General features: G+C 40.7%; 1 protein-coding gene across 1 annotated transcript; it reads left to right on the top strand.

Annotated features, from left to right (window-relative positions):
- Positions 1 to 8,128: 8,128 nt before the first annotated feature.
- LOC127358910 (uncharacterized) lies at positions 8,129 to 11,176 on the top strand. The gene is made up of 4 exons (XM_051392472.1): positions 8,129 to 8,259; positions 8,573 to 8,854; positions 9,359 to 9,975; positions 10,485 to 11,176. The coding sequence occupies exons 2-4, from the start codon at positions 8,829 to 8,831 to the stop codon at positions 10,868 to 10,870; spliced, it is 1,029 nt and encodes a 342-aa protein (XP_051248432.1). The 5' UTR covers positions 8,129 to 8,259; positions 8,573 to 8,828; the 3' UTR covers positions 10,871 to 11,176.

Raw genomic sequence — 11,176 nt, 5'->3', positions numbered from 1 at the left:
TCTCTCTCTCTCTCTCTCTCTCTCTCCATTTGTCTCTATCTCTCTCGCTCACTGCATCAGTAGTCCACTGTGTGGCTCCCATCACAATGCCTGTGGTCACACCTCACCGAGCAAATTGTTCATCAGTGGAGATCACCCAGTGCCGTGGCCACTGAGTAACAGAGTTGGGAATCAGACTACAATCCCTTATGCAAACACACATGCTGAATATTACTTGCACAGCCTTTATACAACTGAATGCAGTGGTTTTTCAAGCAGTATATTTAGACCTAATATAAGTAGTATGCTGATGTTGACTTTTTGGCTATGCAAAGAAATCATCCACCACTCTACTGGAAAAAAAATATCTTTATATTATTTCAAACTTTAAGGGTTAATTCCAATTTATTACAACTTGCATCTCATTTTTCGTAGTTTTGGCCATCATTCATTTTGCTTATTATAACACTGGACGCACCAAAGTAGTACTTCTACACAATTAAATGAAAAAAATACTACAAAAGTGTTTTCTGGTCTGACACCTATTTGCAGGATCACTGCTATGGTTACGGTATGTTTAAACACACAAACAAATTGTTTAGGGTTAGCAATGATCATGGTTGGTTTAAAAATAACTGCTTGGTTAAGGTTCTGGAACAATTGTGGTCATGGTTAAAAGACACTATTCCTTCCTATGTTAGTCATTTTGGTTGACACATCCAACCACTGCGACCTCCTCCATCTGTGGACTTTGGGGCTATATAACGACATCAAACTACTTCATCATAGGGTCACATGATCTCACAAGACGGTTTTGTCACTTGAACATTAGGATGTGTCATTTGCTACAACGATTGATGGTGCCGTTTATCATTAGAGGACAGTCGCAACAGTGTCACGGACCAACAAACGAGGAGAAGAGACTGCAGAAAGCACAGGTTAGGTGAAAGTCAAACCAGGATGTTGGTCTGTAAACTGTGATAGATGGTGACAACGGATAGTTTGGGCAATACATTTAACATTGTTTTTGCCTCTAAATGGGTAACCTGAGGGTTTTGTTTAAAATCTTTAGTCTAAAATCCATCCACCACCCCGAACTCCACACCCTTAATTTCCACCATCCTACATACTGGGAACACTACTTGCTGCGTTGGCACTGAATGTTGGTATTGGACATTAATCGTAGGGTACAGAACTTGAACTGTCCAATAAGGTCCATGTTGTTGTAAACTAAGGTTCTATGAAACATCTGTTTTATTAGTTTCCATCCCACCCTACCCAAGCACAGAACAACTCACGTCATGTTCAAACAAAGTTTACTTGAGGTTGAAGAGACTCACCTTTAACATAGTTTGAAACATTATTTCGCCAGTGGGCGTCACTGATATATCTCTGTTGTTTTCTTTGTCTAAGGAGTCCAGTCAATGAGGGTGTTACTGTTGTGCAACAACTTTGGCACAACATTCGCCTAGATCTCTGCATCTATGATCCCCAGGAATTTCCCAAATATAGAAACAATCAACGTACTCCCAGCCCAAGGAAACGTAATTTCCTGAATGGTGGCTGAGCGGTCTTGCCTGTGATGAAGCCCCCTCCTCAGCTTGGCTCAGTCCCGCCGGTGCAGACAAGATAACATATTTGGCCTTGACTCTCCTTGCTATTCTTACCACCTTTACTTTTACCCTAGTGAGATAAAAGGACTGGTTTCCTTATGACATAGCTACTTTGAATTCAGCGTATTGTTATGTTTTTATATAGAATAAATTAGTTTTAGATGGGACACATTGTCTAAAGATGTACATCCTCAACACCTGAAATACCTTCTCTTTTATTCTGACCTTCAAAAGTAGTCAAGACAGCCATATGCTAATACTGTAATGTTTAAGGGACTGACAGAATGTAGCTCCAATACTGGATGGAGACGGAGGTTTCGACATTTAACTATAAAGAATCACATTTTTTAGAGACAGAAGATATTGTTCAAGGTTTGTTTAAAGCCTGCGGTTTCATGCCATGGAAGAAATCAAATCATTTTTGTAATAACTGTAGACACAAGTGCTTCTTTCCAGCCTGCAGGCTTTGCTCAACATCAGTGAGGGATATGAAAGGTGAAATTAACTCCCATTCTGATCTCCAGACAGATTTAGTCTTGTGAAGTTATGAATTTGGGGACAAGGTAAGCTGAGCTTTAAACTGTGCCAGAGGACAACTCAAACAACAAACGAGTGTTCTAATTAAGAATCTTTAGTCAAATCCCGGCTCAGTTTCTATGTATTTATATCCTCATAATGTTCTTGTTTTTTTAATGACTTTATTTTCCCATTTTGCCTGCGTAGTAACACAAATATAAGACACGATTGAGGGCAGACAACTAAACCTCACGAAACTTGGTAGACCATACATTTAAGATAATTAAATATAATAAATATTTTAAATACATAATATATAAAGTTATCATGATCTGCACATATGCATTTCTTCACAAGTGCATCAGATTTGTCAGATCTGTCATATCTTTGGGTTTTGGTTTGTTGTTTGGACAAAACAAGACACCTGCAGACGTCACTTTGACCTCTGGGAAATTGTGATGGGAATTTTCTATCAATTGATGAAGAAAATAATCATTATTTGCAACTCTAATGGCAATAGATGATTTACTTCCACTGTCTCTGCTTTTTTCCCCTGCTGTGAAATTGGCTTCTACTCCATTTAAGATAACCTCTGTGGATCTATCATGCACTTTTACACATGGTCCTGTGTTATGAGCGTGACTAAAAGCAGTGGACTTCAGTGTGTTAAAGGTACTTTTCATGCTTTCTCAGGTCTGGCTGGCGTCTTGAGGACACTGTGAAACAGATCAGCATCCACCAGAGAATACCAAGAATTCAGTGTGAGTATGTGTGTGTGTTTGACTTCACACTGATGTCCTCTCCTGCAGTCTGCTGGCTCCAGCACACGGAAAGTGCCACACAATAGCAGATTGTGGAGGTCAAATACAGTTTCTTTGTCCTGAAAAAAACAATGGACTCTATCTATAGTTTATTGGCTCTGCCATCTAAATGGACAGCGTTTTTAAAGTCACAGCAAGGTCAAGACCCCAAATCTCCCGAAAACTTTAGTTACAAAAACAATTACTGTTCTTACAGCAACTTTTGTTTGTATGTGTGTGTCCCCCATGTGTGGTTGCAGGCCTTTGTGCCACCATACATGAGGCTGCAATTATTGATTGTTTTCATTATCGATTCATCTGTCAATCATTTTCTCGATTAATCAATTAGTTGTTTGGTCCATAGAATGTCAGAGTATGGTGAAAAATGTCAATGAGTGTTTCCCAAAGTGACGCCCTCAAATGTCGAAAGATATTCAGTTTACTCTCACAGAAAACTAAAGAAACAGGAAAATATTCACATTTTAGAAGCTGAAATCAGAGAATTTTGACAACTTTGCTTGATTTAATAATGCCTATGATAATGAACTAATTGATTAATCGACTAATTGTTGAAATTCTAACGTTAATATCTATGAATAATGATGTTTCATCTGTTAATGATGTTTCACAAGTTACATGCTACAGGCTGTAAGTCAATGAAAGTAAAAACAGACTGAGGGGTGTCATTAATCGAGGTCTTAATATATGGAACGGCAGCAATCAAGGTGTAAATATGTCCTTTGAAAAGAAATCCACGAAGACAATCTGACTGGGGGAGTAATCCAATTCACACTTAGTAAAACTCTTAACGAGCAACACAATGTCTTTGTGTGTGTTTTGACTCTGGTTTGTGTACTTCAAGCTTAATGAAGAGAGAGTGTGTGTGTGTGTGTTTTCATGAATGTGTTCTCTCAGACAGCTTTCCCTGCAGATTCGATATGGCTGATTAGGGCTGTTAGATGAGGATCAGAAATGACCTTGGTGGACGAATCATCTGCATTTTCAGATTCAGAGAGAAGTCAGGGATAAATAATCATCATCACCCTGCTATACCATACTCACAATTCTTAAGTAAGTGGCTTTTATGAAGCTTTTGTGACTATGAGTGCTATGTTTAAAAATGCATTTAGGCTTAATGTCACTTTGTAGGCTACTGACAGGCATTCAGTCTACAGTCTGCTGCAGCTGTGTGTGTCAGAACTGACCAGAAGCTCCACTTGTTGGTATGTTGGTATGTTGGTATATGGCTAATATGTTAGCAGACAATTGCACATTTACACCTCCAGCAGATTATTAACATTAATGCTTCAGGCCACTTAACATGACTCAAATATTCACTCTCTTTAAGTCTCTTTAGCTGCTATATGATCCAGCTAGTCTGCCATTTAGAGCTGGGCAGATCGTGTACAGAGGGTTCATCAGCTGCTTTTCAGCTGAAAGCTGCTGCGTCTGGAAACTCTGCTGATAAGAGTTATGAGACTGAACCAAAACAATAAAGTTTAAAGGCTTGTCATGAAGCATGTTACCATGGTTACCTGCAGTTTAATATACCTTGCATACCTTGTTTGTTTTTTGTTTTTTTACCTGATGCCTGACAGCTTATCAGAAACAAGTATAATCTGTGCCTATGGTACAGTCCAACACCTAAATGAACAAAATAGCAGACTGAACACAAAATGACACCTAGAGGTTTCAAATGGGATTCTGGTGCAGGTGTCGCAGGTGTGGGTCCAGTGAGATGCAGGCTTGTCATCAGTAATCGATGACTGTATTTTTAATACATCAGCTCTGTGCACCTACTGGGGATTGAATGTGGTTTCCATACCATTAAGGAAGATTTATGGGATAAACACCCCCACCCCCACTACCACCCCAGTCGACAGGTGTCACACATAAGCTTCAGCAGCCTCTAAGCATGTTATGAATGCCAAGCACAGGCCTCACATGGAGAAGGTTGAACGGTGGAAGGAGAAGGATGGAAGGGGGAGATTGGTAGAAACGATGGCAGCGAAATAAAGAGACGGTAGATAAACATGCCTAGTGTTGTGTCACTGCTTCCTTGTTTTTGGAAAAGTTGATATTGCATAATGTTTAAAGCTGCTGTCATCAATGTTTTTACATTAACAGATTAAGTATCTGGGTAATATTAAAGTAGTGACAACCCCACAAATATCTGTCATTAATAATGAAGCCTGACAAAGCTTTTTTTTTTAGCACCATTGTTTCCAGCAACACCATGCAACTGTTTTTCATGAGAAAGCTCTGTCCCACTGTAAATTGCATACTTGAATAAGCACAACTAAAGCACAACTCTAGACTGTTTTGCTCTTGGTTCATTATGATTAGCTATGCCTTGCCAGCATGACCAACCATAAAACTGCAGATTTCCGCATGTTTCCTGTGGTGGGTTTTGGTAAACGCTTTATTTTCCCTCCTAATGCGTAAGTTGGCGTAACAGAAAACCACCAATATTTACATATTTACATATTTGTTGTGATCATTAAGCCTCAAATGGCAAGTAAAAAAGTAAATCCGCCAGCGTTTTAACACTTCAGACGTGCTTGGTGTAAATTCATAGTATGCGTGAAGAGTTAGGGAGGCACATGATGCCAGGCGAAACTATGGGAGAGATGAGTGAGAGGACTAAAAGGGAAAGACTGGGTGAAAAAGCAGGAAGCTGCAACGGAATTTCCACACCCTGATGTGGGTGGACCCCTCCTGCCCAGAGAACAGAGAGTGCACATTCTCCCATCTCTGCCCTCCTCCCCTCTTTTTTCTTCTCTGCCTCGCCTCCCTCCCAGCTTTCTCTTTTTGCTCGGACAATAGGGGCCATGGCGAAACAATGCAGAAAGGAAAGACTGGGGGTTCGTGCGGCTGCAATGGGGGGGGGGTGTAGAAGAAATCAGCAGGGGTGAGGGGGGTTGTTTAAGAGGTTGACGTAAGATGGAGTTAAGGGATGTAGGGTGGGGAGAGGCAGAGGCAGCTAGTGTTGAGGGTAACACAAGCGCATGGCCTAGGGGCCGAGGGTTATCTTTATGTGGGACTCAAACATTTTTCTGCCTGACTGAACCTGAAAGTGATCATGCTGAGCCAGGCAAAGAAAATCTAGGCCTTTTTGCTGTTGTGCACACACACAAGTTTGCGCACAAGATAACATTGTAAGCCAAAGCATTGAATTTAAAGCTGGACTAGTGAATCTTTTTACTTTAACAACTGATTAATTGACTAAATGGAATGTGAAAGGGTTCACCTAAATCTGCAGCTGCTCTTAGCTCTACAGAGTGCCTTAGTGTCTTCCAGCTTATTGTTTTGACAAAGTTAGGGTATGACTTGTGAATTTTAAGCTACTATTTAAAGTTGAGGAGACAGTTGCACAGACAGAAGACAGAAACCTGGACATTTTTAATGCTACGGAATCCCAGTTTCTATCTGAGCACAGTGGAGGTTTCTCAAAACCAGGTTTAAAGACCTGTAGAGGTTTATTATACAGGTTTATACATGTGCGACACATAACCAGGACAACAAAATTACTGTCACTGCTGGGATATTAATGTGCATTTAAATACTTTAATTCTTCTTCTTTAATTTTAACAAACCCTAAAATAAATTCTGTATTTTATACTAGATACTTACTGCACTCATACCAAAGGTCAAACATAAAAACACTGGAAAATATAAGGTAGTGTGTGAGTATGTGTGTGGGAGAAGGTGCAAGTGACTGTGGAAAATAGATCCAGGGAGAGAGAGAGAGAGAGAGAGAGAGAGAGAGAGAGAGAGAGAGAGAGAGAGAGAGAGAGAAAAGAGGAGTAGGAGAAGATGTAATGACCTAAAACTGCCTCTGCTGTTATGTGTGTGAAAGAATGGAAAGACCCAATCACAACTCTGACAGCCATTTTACAGTCACCTACACACAAAACGCTGTCATGACAACGGCAGAGCTCACGTTTACAGCGAGCTACACAGAGATAAACTGACGGTGATGTCAGAAACGATAGTTTGGTGCTTTTAAGGCCAAGTCACATATATGTAAGTCTAATGCAAATAACACAACTGATATTGTGATTCATCTTAAACCAGTGAACCACCAATTGAACAGTGTATGAACTGGTGCTGTGCAGCCAAGCTTTATTCAAACCGACATTATTTTATCAACGTTTGTAATAATACCAAATGCCTTGGGTTGGATTATGGGGAAATGTGTATAAAATCATGCACATGACATGAATATTTTGTCTAATCTTAACTTGCTACTTAACAGTAATTCAAAGTGGAAGCCTCACGGTTAGAAACACAAGGGATAAAAGGCATAAACACTTGAAGTCGATGGTGTACCTCGCACTCCAGTGCCAGTTTGCTGGTTTGGTAGGAGATATTCTTCTTGTTCCCACTGGGTTGTCTAAATGTAGAAATGATGACACATCAGGATACATCCAGGTTAAAATTGTCCTGCTCTCTAAAACAACTGTAAACATCAGATTTTGTTGTCAGCATCTCAGGATCAAATGGCAAGTTTATCTTTCCAGTCAACATCGATAACGTGGAAATAAAACACTGAAATGGAAGAAGACAAAACAATGTAACATATACCAGTTTTATTTATGTAGCACTTTAGAATAAGACACAGTGGAAAAAGATACTAAGTTTGAACAATGACAAATAAATTAAAGGAATAAATTCTGACATGTTGTAACTGAGTACATTTACTCAAGTACTGTACTTAAATCGAATTCTGAGTTATTTGTACTTGAGTATTTTAATTTTATGCTACGTTATACTTCTGCTTTACTACATTTCAGAGGAAAATATGGTTCTTTTTACTTAACTATGGAGGATTTTAACTCATGAACCCCATGAGGCCCAAATCACTTCAGGAGACATCCAATGCTCATAACATGACCACTTTTCATAAGTAATCAATATCACTGAGTCTATACAAGCTGCAGTGAACACATCCACTAAAGCGCAAGTGACTTCTTTCTGTAGACTAACACTGACTGTGTTAGTCTCTGGCTTCATCTTGTGGCACTGGCATGTATTGCAGTTATTGGATTAGTAGGTCAGAACATTCATGACCTTTAATGTTTCCCCATTTAGATGAAGTGGCAGGTCAGGGTGACTTTATTAAAATGACTTGTTCTGACCACGAGTACGACCATAAATAGGCCCAGAGATAGCTCTTTATTGCTATGTGACGTTAGTCGTAATAGCAATAGTTATAGTATCATTGTTTTATGAGCAACTTTTTCTGCGTTATTTCAATTCAGTGGTAATTTGACGGGAGTGAGTCGCTTCGCTTGCACTGGGCGCAAAGTGCATGTTCACAGAGGACTGCAGAGGCGCTGTAAAGGGTGGTAAGAGCCGATGAAACAGTACCTAAACACATTATTTTATATTTTAAATAATAGTTTTTAAAATGATTAAACATTCCAGTAGTGTAATGTTTTAATACTAATATAAATAAAAAAACATAACTCAACTAATACATTCTGATGTAAGCAATAGAAACAAGCCAGCACTTCTAATTTTGGGAAGTAAGATTTAAATTTTTTTTTGCTTGTTTATTACTACTTTTACTGAAGTTAAAGATGTGAGCACTTCTTCTACCACTTCTTTATTTGTATTATCATTATTTTTATTATTGTTGTTTATTTGGTTATGGGGTAGATAGCTCTGGTCCGCACTACTAGGTGGCGTTAACGCACCCTAACGCTGGTTGCAACCCGCCGTAAAGCCCAGGGAGGAAGAAGAAGACGCACACGCTTGGGGGGCCGAGGGGGGGCGGGTAGTTCACCATGTCGCTGTTTGCCGACCGCCAGAAGACACCGCGAAGAAGAAGTAGTAGTCGTTACTGAGAGAAGCCGGTGCCGTGGCAGAGCAGAGCCGACCGAAGTGATTCTTCAAGCAGCCAGGAGGACCAGGAATGGGAAACCTGCCGCTCTTCTCAGGGTAACAGAATGATATGATGTTGCTGCATTATTGCCTGTGTGTGTGTGTGTGACCTGTCTGAACTTGCATGGACCATTAAAAAAGGAGGGGGGTGGGGTTGATGCTGTGCTGCATTCGCATTCTGCACCCATTTCAATGAGCATCAAGGCCAAACAGAGTCAGGGCTATAGTGCATGTTGGCTCACTGCAAAGGCTCTGCTACACTAAATGGAACAGAGCCTTTAATTTGTGTCATTAGCGCCTGTGTTTACCCTACTATTTCATGTGAAAATGGCTGCAGTGAAATGAATGCTGTACAGTTTAGTAACTTCCGATGAGCTGAAAAAGCTGCATTACTTAAAATAGCACATTATAGCATGTCATTTCTAACATTTTAAAATGGTAATGGAGTAACTTGTGCTTTGTTGTATTTACGCCTCATACTGTGGCAAACCCAATATTATCTAGTATACATTTCTTATTATAATAATCACTGATTTTGGTTTGTTTTTCATTCTTCTTCAGGACTGCAGACAGTGTCAGTGGAGGGAGATTCGTACGTCGGAGGATCAGCAGCAGCATAACTTATTATTACGCTCCGTTCTCAGAGGCAGGGGACAAGACATTATGTCCTGCCAAAGACTCTCAAACAGCCGCTGCTCTTTGCCCAGTCTCAGCCCTAAGTGACTCCTCTGTAGATCCTTCCACCTCTCCATTGCTCTCAGATTCACCTTCACACACACCTGCCTCGTCCCAAAACCAATCAGAATCTGCCTTCCCTCCCCGCCCCCTCCTTCTGTTCTTCTCCTGGCTCGGTGCCCAGCCAGGGGCAGTGGCCAAGTACAGAGACTTATACCTGGACCGTGGCATAGATGTCCTCGTAGTCCGGAGCAATGTAATGCACTTCCTGTGGCCTCGATGGGGGCTCGACTACGGGTTGGAGGTTTTGAAAGTTCTGGAGGAGCCTCAGTTCTCAGAGCGGGCGCTGCTGGTCCACGCTTCCTCTATCGGTGGCTACACTTTCACCCAGATGCTCGCCCACGTCAGCCAGGGGCCGAAAAAACACACAGTGCTGGCCCAGAGGGTGATAGGGCACATCTATGACAGCTTAGTGGCTGGCACTCTGGAGCACATGGCGATTGGTGAGTGAGAGTGATCCGGCTCAGGTTACCTTTGTGTTGGAAATGTGTGTCAGACCTTTAAATAATTCTGTAGCCAGCTGACCCACTAATCCAGTTTATCAGAAGTTCAGGAATTACTTGTTGCAGCTTGTTTCCAACCTCCCTTAGGACAGCGCCTGCAGTGTATACATTCATCATGATCATTCATATTCAGAATGAATTAAAGTTAGTTAATAGATTTGAGCTGCAACTAAGGATTTTCATTTTGTTAACCGGAACTGCTTATAGCTAATTTGGTATACTTCAAATGGTGCCAATTTGCCAAAATAACCAAATGTAGGCCAAAAGAAATAAAAAAGAGAAAAACCAGGGGCTTAAAAGTCCAGTGTGTAACATTCAGGAGGATGTATAGGCAGAAATGGAATATAATATTGTTTGTTACCCAGCCCTGTACAGTACTGTGTTGTGCATATATGTAATTGTACTCTTCATTATGAAATATTAACCCTCTGTCTCTTGTTTTTATTCAGGCCTTGGCAAGACTCTGGTGCCACGTTTCGAAGGCTTTGTCAAAAATGCCGCCATGCTTTACTTCTGGCTCTTCAAAACCCACACAGCAGATGTCTATGACAACAGCATCCAGGTTTTCAACAACACCCCAATTACTGCACCAGCCCTCTTCTTCTCCAGTGAAAACGATCCCCTGTGCAACCTAGTTGTCGTTGAGAATTGTATGGACCAATGGAGGAAGAGGGGCGTGACTGTGGAGAGCAAAAGGTGGAAGGAATCGATACATGCAGCCCACATGCGATGCCACCCGGAAGACTACCTCTTGACCTTGGATAAATTCTTGAACTCACTGCCCAATTGCTCAGGCAATGCGAAACTTTCAACTGATGCAGGAGTAAAGGTTTAGTTTGACAGTTTTAAAACTGTAAGCTGCTTTATTATTTCAAAGAGAATGCACTTATTTTATCTTGCAGCTTTGGAATTATTAACAGTAATTTAATTTAAGACATTTGTTCTTTTTGAGCACCCTCAATTGTATGACTCTACTGTTGTTGAGATTACATTTGGAGTGATATGCAATATTAAATAGATGACTGTGGAGGTTCTGTTATGTGCTGCTTGTTTTGCACAGGGATGTTGATACTGTTGTTACACTTGATACCAGAGATCTGGTTTCTGCACATTATGTGAAATAAAACTGTTCCTAGCAGCA

Source organism: Dicentrarchus labrax, unplaced genomic scaffold (genome assembly GCF_905237075.1).
Source record: "Dicentrarchus labrax unplaced genomic scaffold, dlabrax2021, whole genome shotgun sequence".
Classification (NCBI taxonomy): domain Eukaryota; kingdom Metazoa; phylum Chordata; class Actinopteri; family Moronidae; genus Dicentrarchus; species Dicentrarchus labrax.
Note: the sequence above shows the minus strand (reverse complement) of the source record. Positions and strands in the feature narration are given on the sequence as shown.

Coding starts and splice junctions, on each gene's coding strand:
- LOC127358910 (XM_051392472.1), top strand. CDS start 8,829: ATGGGAAACCTGCCGCTCTTCTCAGG. Junction 8,855..9,358: donor AACCTGCCGCTCTTCTCAGG/GTAACAGAATGA, acceptor ATTCTTCTTCAG/GACTGCAGACAGTGTCAGTG. Junction 9,976..10,484: donor TCTGGAGCACATGGCGATTG/GTGAGTGAGAGT, acceptor GTTTTTATTCAG/GCCTTGGCAAGACTCTGGTG.